This window comes from Lagenorhynchus albirostris, chromosome 9 (genome assembly GCF_949774975.1).
Source record: "Lagenorhynchus albirostris chromosome 9, mLagAlb1.1, whole genome shotgun sequence".
NCBI classification, from domain to species: domain Eukaryota; kingdom Metazoa; phylum Chordata; class Mammalia; order Artiodactyla; family Delphinidae; genus Lagenorhynchus; species Lagenorhynchus albirostris.
In genome coordinates this window covers 32,188,771-32,207,399 of record NC_083103.1, presented here as the reverse complement: position 1 = coordinate 32,207,399, position 18,629 = coordinate 32,188,771, and the positions used below count along the sequence as shown (strand labels likewise).

Below are 18,629 nucleotides of genomic sequence, written 5' to 3'. Positions count from 1 at the left end.
TTAGCTGCAGTTGACATTGGTAAAGGTCACAACCATGGCATCAACTTAATTGGACAAGGATGATTTGCTAATTTTTTTTTTTTTTCCAGTTTGGTAGAAATGCCAAAGTCATTTTAGGGCAGCAGGCAACAGTGGCCCTATTCAGGAGCTTGAAGGCATCCAAGTGAAAATTGCATTCTGCTTGGTTCCTGGAGGTTTAGAGCAAGGTGGATTTGTATTTCACTGTTTCTGCCAAAAATCTGTTGCAAAGTAATTTCTAAGGACTCTCAAAACAGTGCACTTGAAATCATCATAGACCAAAGGGTCTCAACCTAGGCTGCATTTTTTTTAATCATTGGAAGCATCATTTACATCTGATGTCAATACTTACATTTTAATATAATTCAGCAGAAGTAGTACAGGCTAGTTTGGGGGATTATTTAAAGCTCCCAGATTATTTATATTTACAGCCAAAGTTGGAAACTATTAAAATCCTTACTCTAGGAGTAGGAAAGGAATCGAAGAAGTAAGGCTGCCCTTTTCCTCCACTTTCCTGCTTCTAGAAGAGATTTCCCAACGAGCCTAAAGGTTTTCAATTTTAGACAGATCTGTTTCTCTATCAGCTCTCTGTCCTTAGCTAATCATTTAGTTATCTATAACACCAACCAGTTTGTGTTCTTTCCATGCTAAAAATATATGTTTTATATCTTTGTATGTCCAGGATTATTGTGAGAATAAAGATGAAAACACGAGTCTAAAACATCTGTATAAAATATAACATTACATCTAAGAAATTTTGTTTGGGTTTCATTTTTGGTCCTAGGAGGTCATAATTGCTTGCTTAATTACTTCCCATCAGATGTGGCATATATGTGGCAAGGAAGTTAAGTCTAAGTTAAAATTATATAATATTTCACATGTTACTATATAAACATACATATTATATATGCATGTAAATATTTTCAGCTAACGTTGTAAATTATGATATATATTTAATGTAGTAAATATAAAAATTGAAGCAACAAGGGCCCTTTGATGCTTTCTTTCTATTATTGGTGTGCATATTTGCACGCTGGAATGGTCTGAAACCAGATTTTCATTTATTCTTCATCCTTGGTACATGTATAATAAGAATATTACTTATAGAAATTGATTAGTTGGATACCTCTATGAACTTCTTTTAAAGACATGTTAGCAAATGATATAATTCATTTAATCCTTCTGAAATTAAAATAAAATGAGAATAAAACATTTTTGGTAGAAATGTTAATTTACATAAGTCTAGGAAGACATATTGATATTCAGAGAAAACACTACTGAATATCTTTTGTTAAGAGTGACCACCAGTTTCCATTTTCCTTTTTTTTCTTTTATAATTGAGATTTTAACGGTTATACACATTTCTTAATGTTTGTAACAAAATTTTAAAAGGCATGTAGTTGTAATCCTTTTTTAAACAGTTATTCCAGTGACTTTCTGGCCTGAAATGTGTATGCAAATTTTTCTTAAGAGTATATCAAGTACCAATATCTTCAAATGTTGATACACTGTTATATCGTAACTCTCACTAATTTACAGTTTAATATACTATACACTACAGACTCAAATTTTCAATCTTTCATAGCACATTAACAAAGTTACTAGGGAAATTGGACTACCACTACCAAAGATGTTACAGAGTACATGTAAGTCTGACAGGAAGAGCCAAGATCAAAGAGCAGTTTTCTTTAGGAAACAACTATACTAAAGAACATGAGAATAGAAGTAATTTAAAATGTTCAAAACATATTCAATGCACAACTGTGACTCCAAATTGTCATTTAGTATGCTGAGTATTATAGGATATAAAAACTACTGCCCCACCTATGGATGTTAAACTAATACTCAAGACAATCAAAACCTCCCGTATTCAATATGCTGCTCTTTTCTGGTTGTACCAAAACAAACAAATAAAAACATCACCACCACCAACACCACCAGCAAATAATTTCACCTCTTAAAAACAAAGCATTTACACTTAAAAAAAATGTGATAAGGTGAGATTCCCTCCTTCTTAAAAATGTTTCTAGAGCTACTAAAAAACTTGCATTTAAAAAATAATTGATAAAAATATTCTCTTGGATTGTACAAGAAGGGAGACAGGAACCACTGACATGATATGGTGGTATACATGCTGTTAATCAGACTTGGCGTCTTTCTCCCTGCTTCATCAGAGGAGATGGACTCTCCTATTTAGTTTCTCCGTTTTCTGCAGCTAAATATTCTTTATTATCGTGATTAGCCACTTGAGCCTCTTCACCTTTTTTTTGCACTTTTTTTTGGTGACGATTCATCCGTTCCAGCCACCTTTTTTGGCTGCATCTACACTTTTGCATTAGAAGGTTAAATGACACCATCAACACTCTCCTCTTGCGATGCTTGATCACCACTCCCTTTGACAGACCAGACCTTCCTGTTGGGCTTCCTGGTGAAGAGGGCTCCTGCTGGATGCACTGGGGACCTTCGTGTGCTGGGTGGCTGGACCACTGCCACTCCTCTGGCTGCCTGAGTGGCTGGGTTCCGCGGCAGAAATGGTAGAAGAACCAACGGATGACTTGTTCCATTTTCTTTTCCTATATTTTCATTACAATTTCTTGAATGCTCATCAAATAGTAATGACTTTTGTGGTGACTTCAACCCAACAACTCATCACCAGTTGGCTGTTCATAAGTAAGACAGATCCCCTCCATTGATTATCAATCCAAGGGACATTTTTTTCTTTAACACTAGATATTCTCATCTAACCTTTCTTTTGTCTCTTTAGATGCACTAAAACCTTAATCCTAAAAAAAAAAAGGAAAAACTATCTATAAGAGATATTTCCTTATAACTCTTGCAGAAGAAAAGGACATCTATATGGAATTTAATTAACTTGCTATGATCATTTTGTTGACAACTTTTTTCCTCTCTGGAAATTATTCATTCATTTAATTATATATCTTTCAGTAACTGGGAATCTACTAGAAGATTTTTAACAAGGGAAACCTGATGAGGTTACAATTTTAAGAAGATAATTCCAGTAGTAACAGAGAGAAAGATTTGGAGGACAAGCTAATAGAAGCAAACAAAATTATTGGGAGAATAATATTCTTGGTAAGAGCCATGAGACAGTAGCAGTGGGAAAGGAGGTGGGGGTGGATTTGAGAAATGGGAAGGACATGAAATTTGAAGGAATTTGTGAAGAAGTGAAGGTAGGAAGACTAGATAATTTTGTTAAGGAACTTAGCTGAGAAGAGGAGAGTGGACAAATGGATGGGGGGCTCCTTAGTAGGATGACAAGGGATTGTGTACTTTTTTAGTAAGAGAGAAAGGGAAGAATGAGAAAAGGTAATGAAGACAAAAGTTAGAGATATGTAATAAGGATTTAAAATTCCAGAAGAAGCATCAAGGCATATAAATATGATCACAAGGTGAAGAGTTGGACATGGAGAGGAGTAGGGACATACCAACTTCTGAGTGGGGAGATAAGTTGGTGACGATGAATGAAGGTGTGGATAAATTTTGATTTATGGAGGGGAGTTCAAAAACGGTGATATACCCCATGGCCTGCAGTTTACCAGTGAAAATTAGGTCCTTACTGACTCTGGAGAAGGCTTTTGTCCCAAATGCCTTGGAAAACCTTATCCGCCTCCTCTCACGTGCACGCTCGCTCCAATTTCTAAATTCCCTCTGTAACACTCCTGTTAGTGTCCTGCAATGTTTTCCAATCTTGGTGGGCAGAGGAGGACTTCCTTAAGAGAGATGAAGTTAGAAAACAGGAGAGCCAATGAAACAAAGTGCTGCTTTAAACAAAATATAGCAAAATAAAAGTAATCATTATACTGAAAATGATAGAGTAAAATTAAAAATAAACTCTAAAGAAGGGTAGTAAATTTATGTGTATTCAAGCCAATTTAATTTACTATAGGATTAAACTCACCTAGAATTTACTAATTTGCAGTGTGCTAAAGCTAACTAGGGTTACATTCTAATCTGTTCTGTCTAAATAGCATCATAGTGCATGTAGAGAGAAGCTAAACAAGCTTTTTCAGAGGCAGGCTTATGCTTCTTTCCAATGGTCCTTTTCAGGCACTAACAAGCTCTATTAGGTGGGCACCCTGAATTTGCTAGCTTCTCTCTTTAACATCACTGTCCTGGAAACCTGTGTTGCAATCTGTGGCTAAATGTCAGATACCCAGTGCCAAGAATCGTGTGTGTGAGAGCACAGAATTTGGAATTCAACAGGCCAATTGTAAATCCTGGCTTTTGCCAATTATTTGTGAGATGTTGAGAAATTGAACCAAAGACTATGATTAGTCTTTTGTGAAATAGAGCTAACATTATAAAGCAATGAGCCTAATAAACTTAAATGCTGAATTTATAGCAAGTAGTATTTCTAGTGTTTAAGAACAAAGACATTAAAGGCAAATTGCCTGGATTTGAATTTGTACTCTGCCACTAATCAGCTGTGTAACAGATGCAACTTTTTAGACCAACTCGTCACCCGTAACATGGTAATAATTATACCATTTTCTTCAAAAGCTTGTTATAAGAATAAACTAAATATTATTATTTTCAGTCTTATTTGGTATAAAAAGATATTGTTGTTGTCCATGTCTGCAGAAGTGTCTATCACACAATTCCACATGGAGTTTGACAATCAGAAAATAATTTGAGCATTCATCAAAAGAATTCCCACAAAAGAATTTCCAAAAGCAATAGGAAACATACTGTCTTTATATTTGCTAAAAGTGATTATATTCTTTGTGTCAGAACTGAGGAAAGAGCAGAGAATTATTTTTCATCTTGATCTACCCTCAGTGCACTGTGAATTAGATTTACATGTTTCAAAGAAAATTAGAAGTAGGAGCCTTGCTTTTCATTACTGTATGAAACATATTGATATTCAGGATTTCGCGAGATCATAGACAGTGTTTTTGAGTCCCCTGGAGTGCTGATGTTAGGCTTTTCCATGGCATCTATGGCCCTCTTTGGTCTCCTCTTTATGAAAGCAAGACTATTTCCTGAGTGTTTGCAGCTACCTAACCTAGGAAGATATTCACATCAATTATACTCTAAGAGCAAACTTTTCCCTTTTGTAGGCTATTGCATGGATTCCAATTTATGTTTCCAGTTGTTCAATAATAATAATGATGATAGTGAGAAATTTAATTTGCAAGTTTTTTATGGCTATTGCCATGTTTTATTAGATCATCACAATATGTAGAGCAGATCTTACTATAACCATTTTACTTGAAAAGGATCTTAAACATGAACCCAGGTTTCTTATGCCAAGTCTACTGCACCAAACCGCTCTCTCAAAACATACGACTTAGAATCTTAGAGATATGCTAACAAAAATGGATGAACATTTAAATATGCACTGCTTCTTATGTTACCACAACACAAAGTTTATAGAGCACTCATTCTGTGACTGACTTACTGCTAAGGGCTTTACATAAGTTTTCTCAGTTAAAGTAAAGATGAACATTGTGAGGTGGTACAGCATTCTGGTGTTATAAGTGAGAAAACTAAGGCTCATGGAGGCTAGTAACCCACCTTAGGTCTCAAAACTAGGTCATTGGCAACAGAGGTTTTTTGGTTTGCTTTTAGTTAATTGAGGTAAAATTAGTATATAACATATTAGTTTCAGGTGTAAACATAATACTTTGTATATAGTGTATGTAGTGTATATACTACAAAGTGATCAGTACCATAAATCTAGTTACCATTTGTTACCTTGCAATTAACTTCCTATACCCAGTTCTCCTATCCCACCCCCTTCCACTGGCAACCACCAGTCTGTTCTCTGTATCTATAAGCGTGTTTGTTTTTATTTTGTTTGCTTCTTTGTTTTTAGACTCCACATATAAGAGAGATCATGTGGTATTTTTCTTTCTTTGTCTGACTTATTTCACTTAGTATATTGTCCTCAAGGTCCATCCATGTTGTTTCAAATGGCAAGAGTTTATTTGTTTCTTATGGCCAAATAAAATTCCACTATACATGTACCACATTTTCTTTATCAATTCATCTGTCAATGGTCACTTAGGTAGTTTCCATATCTTGTCTATTATAAATAAATAATGCTGTTAACAAATATAGGGGTGTATATATCTATATATCTTTTCAAATTAGTGGGGTTTTAAAATTTTTTTGGATTAATAGCCAAAAGTGGAATCACTGCAACATATGATAGTTCTACTCTTAATATTTTGAGGAATTTCCATACCTTTTTCATAATGGCTGCACCACTTTATATTCCCACCAACAGTGTATGAAGGTTCCCTTTTGCCCATGTGCTCTCCAACATTCCTTGGCTTTTTGTTAATAGCCTTTCTAATACTTGTGAGGTGATGTCTTATTGTGGTTTTGATTTGCATTTCCCTTATAGTTATGCTGAACAGATTCGTGTGCCTGTTGCCCATCAATATGTCTTCTTTGGAGGAATGTCTGCTTTGAATCTCTGAACATTTTTTTTTTGTATTGAATTGTTGGGTTTTCTTGCTACTGAGTTGTTTGAGGTCTTTATTTTGGATACTAACCTCTTATATGATATATGGTAATTCATGTACAGCACACTCACAAGTGCTCAGTTAGTGTTAGCTTCTTATGGTAGGTAAGAGATTATCAGCTGAGCCTATATTTCCATTATATAAAAAAAATTAAAATCACTGATGCTTCTGGAAATTTACTAATGATGCCACTAAATGTCACATAATGGTTGATGTTTTAATTCAGAACAGCAAACTCCTAAGGGGGTGCTGGGGCATATCTTCATTATTAGAGTTCCTGTAATGCTCATCATAATACATTGTGACTAATAGCAAATGTTAGATGAATGAACAAACAAATGAATAAATTAATAAATGAAGAATCTGGGAGAGAATGATCCCACATTAGCCAAATTACAATGTGTTCATGAGCAACCATATCTGTCTCTAAGGCTGTTCACATCCATAAAATAATTCTATCATGGAGAGTAAACATATTCATTTTAATGACAGCAGTGGCTGTGAATTTTCATGTTAGACACATGTGCTTTTCATATTTCATCATTAGTCATGAGTATGCCATGAATTTCAGTACCCATGATGGAAACAGCTTTGCCTTAATTCATCCTCCTACTTTTCTTAGTTATCCCATTTGAGGTTACACTAGAATCAATTGAAAAGTGAGCATGGGGTTCCAGTCATTTAGTTTCCAATAGACTTTGTAAGATATTCTAATTTTATTTTTAAATAAAACATAAGGGCTTCCCTGGTGGCGCAGTGGTTGAGAGTCTGCCTGCCGATGCAGGGGACGCTGGTTCGTGCCCCGGTCCTGGAAGATCCCACATGCCGCGGAGTGGCTGGGCCCGTGAGCCATGGCCGCTGGGCCTGCGTGTCCGGAGCCTGTGCTCCGCAACGGGAGAGGCCACAACAGTGAGAGGCCCGCGTACCGCAAAAAAAAAAAAACATAAAAGCCGTGAATGCCTATGAATGTCCTTTTCATGGATGGTGATACAACTGCCATATTTAAGTTATCTGAGACACACCAAATAGTTTTTGTTTTTGTTTTTACAAAACAGTTTTTAATTTTTTTTTAAAAAATAACCTTATACTTATTGTCCAGACCTTGATTAAAATACAGAATGTGGCTAGTGAGTCCACTGAATCCCTGGGAACCTTTAATTTTGCCACTGCTCATTCTCCATGGCTAAATTTACTACTGGATTCTAATCTAGTCCAGAATCATTCCTGATACAGGTAAAACATATGTAGGAGAATCCTCTATATCACCTGTGGCACCATGGTATCAATGGATGTAGATAACAGAGACATTCCCTGGTTGCCTTTATAAAGACACAAGGGGCAACATTCCCTACTCCCTCTCTACAAAATTGACCATTTCTAAAACCGGTATTCACCTTATTTTCATAGATTAGGAATTCAGTTTCCCATTAATACTAGAATCGGGATCCTTCCATGAATGCCAACCTGCTTTGCTGAGCATTTAAGAAATCCTGATGGACGTTTCCCAGGTCTCTCACTTAGGCAAAAAACAATATCCTCCTATTCCCTACGTCTCCTTGAGTCCCTGACCTGAATAAGACTGTGTAATGATAATGGTACTTTCATTATTACCTGCTCCCAGTAATACTGTTTCATCTGACTGATGTAAACCCCTTCCTACCAACCTCCCTACACAGTTACCCAGCTATGCCTAAAATTGTCACACAAATCTGACATTATAAACATTGGACCCCCATCTAGAGCTATTTTTTTTTTTTTTTTTTTGCAGTACACGGGCCTCTCACTGTTGCGGCCTCTCCCGTTGTGGAGCACAGGCTCCGGACGCACAGGCTCAGCGGCCATGGCTCACGGGCCCAGCCGCTCCGCGGCATGTGGGATCTTCCCAGACCGGGGCACGAACCCGTGTCCCCCTCATCGGCAGGCGGACTCTCAACCACTGCGCCACCAGGGAAGCCCTAGGGCCATTCTTCACAACTGAAAAGGTGCCCCTGTATCTCCCTGAAGTGTCAGCCCTCACTTCTTCCTCATCCCTCCTGCTGATGCTGCTGAAGGCCAGCAACGGCCCAGTAAAATTCCAACTTGTATTACGTCACTACTGAGACAATCAGAAACGTGACCTTAGTTTCATTAAGTTTTTACTGCCACGATGTTCAAAACAGACCTCCTCTAGCTTCTCCACATGCTTAATATTTCTTTGGCACAAAATAGATAAAATGTTTTAATTTTCCACTTTAAAATATGTGAAAAAACATTCAATAAGACTATGCCTGATTTCCTAGGTTTTTATTCACTTTTAGCCATTTGCTTGTGCTTTGAGATAAACTCCTATTTTGAACATATGTATGGTATCAATACTTTGGCGTATTTATATGCTCATAGACATAAGGTCACCCAACAATAATCATTTATAATAATATATTAATTATTTTATTATGAAATTAATGCATATTTGTCATGGACAATTTTAGCAAATAATGTTAATAGTAATAATACTAATAGTAGCTGGCATTTTTATTGAGTTGTGCTATACCCATATGAACTTATTTAATCCTCACAGGTCTCTAGAAGGAAGACTTTTTATTATCCTCATTAAAATATTTTTTTTCTTTTGAAATAACTGTAAACCTAGAAAAACATTAAGAAAATAGTACAGAGAGTTCCTGTATATCCTTTACATCCCTTAATGTTAACATCTAAACATAGCTGTGATGTATTTATCAAAACTAAGAAACTGGCAATGGTATAATACTGTTACCAAACTACAGACCTAACTTGGGTTTCACCAGCTTTTCTACTAACATCTTGTTCTGTTTCAGGATCCAATTCAGGGCAACACATTGCATTCAGTCATCATGTCTCAGTCTCCTCTTGTCTGACAGTTTTTCATCCCTTGTATTTCATGTCCTTGACACTTTTGAGGACTAGTGGTCAGATATTTTATAGAATGTCCCCCAGTGTGTGTCTGTCTGATGTGTTTTTGTACTTAGACGGGGGTTATGGATTTTTGTGAATAATACCACAGAGGCACGGTGTTCTTATCATCATACCAGGGATATATGACATTATTGGTGATGTTAACCCTCATCACTTGGTTAAGATGGTGCCTGCCAGATTTCTCCACAATGCTAGCATTTGTCCTTTTCCATACCTTATTCTTTGGAAGTGAATCACTAATTTCAGCCTATACTCAAGGGAAGCCTATTCTCTACCTACTGAAGAGGAGAGTGTCAAATATGTTACTGAGAATTCTTCTGTAAAAAAAATTTGTCCTTTCTATTTATTTGTCCTTCTATTTATTGATTCAATCATTTATTTATATCAGCATGGACTCATGGATATTTATTTTAGATTTTTAGGTTATAATTCAATACTATAATTTTTTTTTTCATTTTAAATAGACTGTTTTTCAGAGAAGTTTTAGGTTCACAGCAAATTTAAGCAGAAAGTATAAGTCCCCACATATACCCTCTCCTAACACCCACAGCCTCCTCCATTATTAACACCCCTCACCAGAGTGGTTTATTTGTTACAGCTGATGAACCTACATTAATACATCTTAATCACCCAAAGTCCACAGTGTTCATTAGGGTTTAGTCTTGGTATTATAAATTCTATTTGTTCTGAAAGTTGTATCATGACATGGATCCACCATCATACAGGATTAGCCTCATTTTTCATATGAATAAACCAAAGAACAGAGATATTAAGTTGTTCAGGGAAGGTGACACAGTTGGTTAACATTTTATGAGTGATGTAATGCATTTCTTTAAAATTCATTGCAAAATTCATTTGAATTATTTTATACATTATTTCCTTGTAGATATACACTGCAGTTGATCCATGTATCTCCTTATTTCTGAATTTTTCCAACATACAAGTGACATTTAGATAAAAATCTGTTTTATATTCCACCATAATAATAGATTCTGTAAAGACAGAGATCCTGTTTGTTCATTTTTATGTCCTCCTTCCTTCCTCATTCACGCCTTCCACTAACCGATAGAGTAGGTGATAAATGACTGTTTGTGGAGCAAATGATTACCCAACAAGTTATTGAGCTTAAAGTTTTATCAGGCATACCTTTGAAGCTGACATTATGGAGGCCTGATTTCTGAGGTTTCTTGAGGCTACTGTCAGAGGAAGAAATGTGAGCAGAATGGTATATTTTGGTGTCACATACTTTACCTTCTTAAAAATGACTTCAGAGTTTCACATATTGGAATGTGGTTTTGTAGAATAATATTTAAAGCCTCATAAGGTTTGAGGGTATTTGTAGCTTCCATCTGTGTTAGCAGCCATTGGGAACTGCAGCAAGCATGTGATCAAGGCTCCAGACCCTTTTGAAGGGTCACTTTACTCATTTACTCTCACCTAAATTAACTTCCTTTTTCCAAATTTTAATCATACCATATCCATGCACTCTTCCAACCCATTTTCAAATCGTCATCCTTGTGCATATGGGCCACATACATCCATATATGTGATAATCAGGTTCCTGACTTATTCTAGGATTTGAAAGTTGTCAGCAATGCCACAGGGCATAAGCAACATATTTACTGATTATTCTTTGGAAATTATTCAGAAAATAAATTATTGTTAAATGATTCTTTCTGATATAAACAAAGATTTGTGTCATTTTGAAATATTAATAGACATTTATTACTTGTCAACTAATTAGTAATTCAGTTTAGTAGAGCAGTATTCATATTCAAAACACTTTGGAAACACTATTCTATTTCTCATGATTAATTTAGAATAATCCTCTTGAATAAACAACATTTGCTATTATTTACATTACATTTACTTCATAATTCATTACCAACTGTGTTATTTAGAAATTAAGTTTAGAAATACCCATGAAAACTTTTTCTTCTCAATCTCCATAGGTGTTATTTTATAGTATATAAAAATGTGTGTGTATGTAGGTACACAAAGTTAACTGAACTGTGTGGCAATGACTGAAGTTAACAAGCACCAACCCTATAAGTAATTCTGTCTAAGGTTGTCAAGGTGTTAAGTATTATTGTTTATATACCACCTAAATTCTCCGTTCCTTAGTGGATAGAGTCTAAACTCCTCAATCTGGAGGTCAAATCCATCAACTACTTGACATAACTTATTTTTCCACTTTTGAAAGTTTCTCCTTGAAGCATGTTCATGTACTATTTTTAATTCTCACAAACCTCGTTTTGTTTTAGAACTCTCTCCTTTTTACCTTTACCTAAACAACAAACAAACAAATAAAAAAAAAGACAAAAAACATACTGCAATTTAAGTGTTCTTGACCTAATTTAGCAGGGCAGCAGAAAACTGAGGCCCTTCAAAGTTGTATACGTTGTCTAAGGCTCTTATTTATTTATGTGCTAATCCAGAACCAGAATTCACATTTCTTTAACTCCAAAATATTATCGTTCCCAAAATCAGTTCTCATTCTTTGTTAATTCATCAGACTCAATAAGGCTTCTTTCTAAAAGGAGCCATTGGGGCTTCCCTGGTGGCGCAGTGGTTAACAATCCGCCTGCCAATGCAGGGGACATGGGTTCAAGTCCTGATCTGAGAAGATCCCACATGCCGTAGAGCAGCAGCTAAGCCTGTGTGCCGCAACTACTGAGCCTTTACTCTAGAACCTGAGAGTCACAACTGCTGAAGCCCGTGTGCCTGGAGCCTGTGCTCAGCAGCAAGAGAAGCCACCACAAGGCGAAGCCCGCACACTGCAAGGAAGAGTAGCCCCCGCTCGCCACAACTAGCGAAAGCCCACACACAGCAATGAAGACCCAACACAGCCAAAAATAAATAAATAAAAAATAAAATAAAATAAAATAAAAGGAGCCATTTCACTGATAGCAAATGCCTACATTAAGGATTGCATGTATTACGCTTAATGCAACCAGTTCTGCAATTAAATACTAAGGTTTTGTATTTAAAGTAATTTAACTTTTCATGCATTGTTGCTCACATTGGTGAAGTGATGTAGAATTTCCTCCAGTTGTTAAAAGTAATTAATATATGTACTTTTTTCCTGAAGCAGAGTTGAGATAACTTTCATAAACAGATGTAGAAATTGACAAACCAGGCACCCCAGTTTTTTAATATATGAGCACAAGGGTAGCCTTTGGGAAACTTATGGATGAGTAAAGTTGCACTGTCATTCTTTTCCCCCTGCTCTTTCTGAACTTAATTGTAAATGAAGTCCCTTTTATATTTTGTCCAAAATAGCAAAGGCCTACAAAAATAGATAGATGATAGACAGATAGATAGATGATAGATAAACAGATAAAACCTTTTATTCTGCACATATTTCTTACCTAAGTCTCAGCACCAAAATCTGGGAGCATTTTCATAAATACACAATATTTGCATAAGAAAATATAATTAAGCACACATTAACATTTATCAATATGGGCATATTTATATTTTAAGGAAAATATTGAATACCTACTCTAAAATGTAATCTCCATCATTGGTGAACCTGGTGTTATTTTTTACAGCTTACCTAGCTGGGTTAGGTTTCCCTCCTGTTGGTTTCAATGGCAAACCTCTATCTCAGCCCTTATTTTGTACTGTCAGTTTTATTTTTTTATTTTTATTTTTTTGTGGTACGCGGGCCCCTCTCACTGTTGTGGCCTCTCCCGTTGCGGAGCACAGGCTCCAGACGCGCAGGCCCAGCGGCCATGGCTCACGGGCCTAGCCACTCCGCTGCATGCGGGATCCTCCCAGACCAGGACATGAACCCGCGTCCCCTGCATCGGCAGGCGGACCCTCAACCACTGTGCCACCAAGGAAGCCCTGTCAGTTTTATTTTATTGATTGACTCCCAGTATCATTCAAGTCTCTGTGATTACAAGCAATCAACATTGACCCTTACCAAATTAAATGAAGGAGTTTTAATGATAGAACATCAGGAGCTCATACTATCCAGGAGAAGACAGAAGTAACAATGCTGGGAATGGGCAGAACCAGAGGGTGCTTCAGAAGACTGGGAATGTGAACCATAAGAAGTGTCTCATTGTAGAAACAACTTGGACAAGTCACCCTACTGGAACTAATGTACCTATTTAAGGCCTCTTTTTAATCTAGTCAGTATTTAATTTCAAGAATGAAGGTTCCAAAGACCTAACTTGGATCGTGTGCATTGGCATTTCTGTGTAGAAAGTAGCACAGAGAAATTTATAATAATATTTAGGGTTTCTGGAGATATAAAACAGTACTTGGTTAGTGAAGCATTGGAGTGAATATAATTCTCTTTTGTAAATTACAGTGAGATGTTAGAAAACATCTTATTTCCTATTTAAAAAACAAGATGTGTGCTTATTATTTCCCAGATATACTGGGGTTTAAAATAAAGAGAAACGATAGGATTCTTGTGTTTTTGAGGAACCAGGATCCTTAAAATAAAAGCTTATTATGCAAGAAATAAATATTTCCAGTGGGAAAATAATCCCATTGGACAGCACTAATATAAAATTGAATAGAAATTATTTAATTTCACAGTTAATATTTAAGGTGCAGTGTTTAAGGTCTCTGATATATATAAATTTTCATTTTATTCTTTTTCTTTGAGTGTGATGTTGCCATTGTATCATGTTTTACAATAGTCCTAGGATCTCTCTGTTGAATCTATTTCTCTCTTTTTTAAATGTTCTCTCTCTTTCTCTCTCAAGGATCAACAAACCACTTCTGAAGCCCATGAAAGCTCTCAAGTTGAGACTACAAAGGAAGAATATCTGAGTACCCCTGAGTGCGATACTCAAATTGTAAGATTTATTTAAAATGTTTTTAACAACATTCAACATGAAAACAAGGACATAAGCGTTTTAACAACCCTAGTTTATGCCACCATGAAACTTTCTATTTATATGTAATATCTACTATCTAAACAGTGTACTTTTAAATTTGAAAATGCAGATAGATATGAATCATGTAGGTGTTCCACTAGGAAATGTAATCAGACAATTAGGGGTACTATGAACTTGAATTGCTAGAGGGGTAAGGGGGTCATTCCCACAATCACATGACAGAAAGCTATTAAAATATTAAAAACAAACACAAACAAACAGAATCCCAAACAAAGAATGTGATTCAATAATATTCTTCCCAAAAAGCAAATCAACCCTGCATTATAGAGACATTACATTAGAGGAAGGGAGATTCTTACCCTTCAAATGATAATAGGAAATATGGAACTTGTACTCTGTGCTTTCACTTGTAATAAGTGAAATGAAATTTTAGTTCTGGAACTTTGATGTGATAACAGATCTATCATGTCTGGGCTTGAGGAACAGCAAATGACAACAGCTGTATTTAATAGATTCAAAGCTAGGCTTCAATCTAGTTGACAAAATAGAAAGTATCTGCTGAAACTCTTCATGATGGAAAAGATATCAGGTGATAGCAAAGGAAATAAGGCAGAATAGAAACATAAGTTAAACAAGTCTATCTCTTTCCTCTATTGAGGAAATATATATATATATATATATTTATATATATTTAGAAATATAAATTTCTCAACAGTTTGGCCTTCACATCTTTGTATATTGAAACATGTTCCAAAACCATACAATTTAGCATATAAGGTTAGTGAGAAGTAGAAATAAAATATTCTGCAATTTACTTCCAAGGAAGTTAGAAGTCAAGAAGGTTTGGGGCAGGAAGGAACATTTTTGCTGTAGTTTGAAGAACAGATAGGTCTCTGACAGTGTGAGTGAATGTGCAGAGACAAGAAAACATCTAACTAGAGGGGGCTTCCCTGGTGGCTCAGTGGTTGAGAGTCCACCTGCTGGTGCAGGGGACGCGGGTTCGTGCCCCGTCTGGGAAGATCCCACATGCCGTGGAGCGGCTGGGCCCGTGAGCCATGGCCGCTGGGCCTGCGCGTCCGGAGCCTGTGCTCCGCAACGGGAGAGGCCACAACAGTGAGAGGCCCGCGTATCGCAAAAAAAGAGAGAAGCATAAATTCTTTTTTTGTTGTTTGTTTGTTATACTCTCTTTCGGCTTTTGTTGTCCTTCCTTGTCACTAGCTGCTCCTCTCCCTTCAGTAAGTCCCATAAGCATCTACTACCTTGGTGGAGGCCCCAATCTGGGTCCCTTCAAAAAGCAGCTTCCACCTGTACCAGCATGAACACTCTCTCTCTAACCTGATTTCAGTTCCCTAGATTTTAGTCTTTGAAATCTCTACTTCCAAGCAGCTACACTTTCTAGTGCAGAGAGTGCTCAGTATTTATAGCCTGTAGACTCAGTTACATTTAAAGGCCAAGAGAGTAATATAAGTGAATGAGATAAACCAGGTGTAAGCAGTAGGAATTAATGAGGTTGCTGTGAACATCAGTTTTCCAATTCTACATCAGTAGTTCTTATCCCTGTCCTCACTGTAGTATCACATGGAGGGTTTTTATAAAATACTGATGACCAGGACCAATCTCAGAAAAACTGACTCAAAAAGAAAGAAATTAGAACACTCCCTAACACCACACACAAAAATAAACTAAAAATGGATTAAAGACCTAAATGTAAGACCAGACACTATAAAACTCTTAGAGGAAAACATAGACAGAACACTCCTTGACATAAATCACAGCAAGATCTGTTTTGACCCTCCTCCTAGAGAAATGAAAATAAAAACAAAAATAAACAAATGGAACCTAATTAAACTTAAAAGCCTTTGCACAGCAAAGGAAACTATAAACAAGAGGAAAAGACAACCCTCAGAATGGGAGAAAATATTTGCAAACGAAGCAACTGACAAAGGATTAATCTCCAAAATATACAAACAGCTCATGTAGCTCAACATCAAAAAAACAAATGACCCAATCAAAAAATGGGCAGAAGACCTAAATAGACATTTCTCCAAAGAAGATATACAGATTGCCAACAAACACATGAAAGGATGCCAACATCACTAATTAGAGAAATGCAAATCGAAACTACAATGAGGTATCACCTCACACTGGTTAGAATGGCCATCATCAAAAAATCTACAAACAGTAAATGCTAGAGAGGGTGTGGAGAAAAAGGAACCCTTTTGCACTGTTGGTGGGAATGTAAATTGATACAGCCACTATAGAGAACAGTACAGAGGTTCCTTAAAAAACTAAAAATAGGGCTTCCCTGGTGGCGCAGTGGTTGAGAATCCGCCTGCTAATGCAGGGGACACGGGTTCGAGCCCTGGTCCAGGAAGATCCCACATGCCGCGGAGCAACTAGGCCCGTGAGCCACAACTACTGAGCCTGCGTCTCTGGAGCCTGTGCTCCACAACAAGAGAGGCCGCGATAGTGAGAGGCCCACACACTGTGATGAAGAGTGGCCTCGGCTTGCCACAACTAGAGAAAGCCCTCGCACAGAAATGAAGACGCAACACAGCAAAAATAAACTAATTAATAATCTCCTACCCACAACATCTTCTTAAAAAAAAAAAAACAAAAAAAACGAAAAATAGAACTACCATATGACCCAGCAATCCCACTACTGGGCATATAGCCAGAGAAAACCATAATTCAAAAAGACACATGCACCTCAGTGTTCATTGCAGCACTGTTTACAATAGCCAGGACATGGAAGCAACTTAAATGTCCATCAGGAGAGGAACAGATAAGGAAAATGTGGTACATATATACAGTGGAATATTACTCAGCCATAAAAAGGAACGAAATTACGTTCTTTGTAGAGACGTGGATGGACCTAGAGAATGTCATACAGAGTGAAGTTAAGTCAGAAAGAGAAAAACAAATATCGTATGTTAACACATATATGTAGAATGTAGAAAAATGATATAGATGATCTTATTTGCAAGGCAGAAATAAAGACACAGACGTAGAGAACAAACGTATGGTTACCAAGGGGGGAAGGGGGTTGGGATGAATTGGGAGATTGGGGTTGACATATATAAACTATTAATACTATGTATAAAATAGAGAACTATTGAGAACCTACCATATAGCACAGGGAACTCTATACTCAGTGCTCTGTGCTGACCTGAATGGGAAGGAAATCCAAAAAAGAGAGGATGTATGTATACGTATAGCTGATTCACTTTGCTCTACAGTAGAAACTAACACAACATTGTAAAGCAACTATAATCCAATAAAAATAAATTTAAAAAAAAAGAAAAATTGACTCAGCATCTTGGTATGTGGAGTCTAGACATTAGTTGTATTTATTTTTTAACTTCTCCAGGTGATTCTAATATGCAGGCCAGTTTTACTAAAAAATGTGTTTCACATGTACACGATTATTAAAATCATGTGAGGAGTTTTTAAAAATTAAGATTTTGAGAAATTCTTCAGTAAGTTCTAAATAAATAGGACTAAGGGTAAACATTTTTTAACGTGGATTTGACAACACTCTTCCCAACCCAGGTGATTCTTAATTTGAAAAACATTGGTTTAGATAAGATATAATCCCTTTAGAGTGTTGTTTAGTAATAGTTTCTGCTTCTCAGACTCTGTTATATTTGCATTTAAAGACATCAATGCCTAAATAAGGCTCTGTAATGGTAGTATGATGTGACTTTTGCTAGTAGGTAGAGGGGGGTCCATCCCAGAACCCTTTGTTTATTGTGCAACCATATATAAGAGAAGCACTGATGTAGGACTGTGAAATTGATCAGGAAGCTGATGTGTGATTTTATCCATAACTAAGCCTTCCCTTGAGAGAGCTAGTGGACCATTATCTCCCCAAGCTATAGTTCTCAGAGTGTAATTAACCTTAAGCATGGAGAGCTCTATAGTTCCTTTCTAGCATTCCCCAATAATAAGAGAATAATTCTGATGACTTCCTCCACCTTACAGGAAAATGTGGGAGGATCTTTGGATCTGTGAGAACTGCTGTTACTCAGCTTGTCTAAATTCACCCAAAATATTCTGATTTGTGTTAAATAGCATGAAATGCATTGCTTCCATTTCAACACAGCAATGTGAAAATAGCTTCAACTTGACTCTAACGAACTGGAGACTCAAGCTCCAGTTTGGGTTGCTTTAATCGAGTATCCAAATAAAATATCAAAACATAATTTCATAAAGAAAAAACAAAATAAATTTACCTCCTTTTCTGATAAAGGGATTGGTGCATTTTCTGTTGTAGGAAGGATAGTTTTATCATGTTAGGCAGAAGTATAGTCTTATCGTC

At 36.5% G+C, this 18,629-nt stretch overlaps 1 protein-coding gene across 1 annotated transcript in view; it reads left to right on the top strand.

Moving 5' to 3' along the window:
• LUZP2 (leucine zipper protein 2) overlaps positions 1 to 18,629 on the top strand; it is a 445,330-nt gene that overhangs the window by 412,985 nt on the left and 13,716 nt on the right. Inside the window, exon 10 of the mRNA XM_060157750.1 lies at positions 14,174 to 14,266. Coding sequence (XP_060013733.1) covers positions 14,174 to 14,266 — 93 coding nt within the window. The remainder of the gene's footprint in view (positions 1 to 14,173; positions 14,267 to 18,629) is intronic.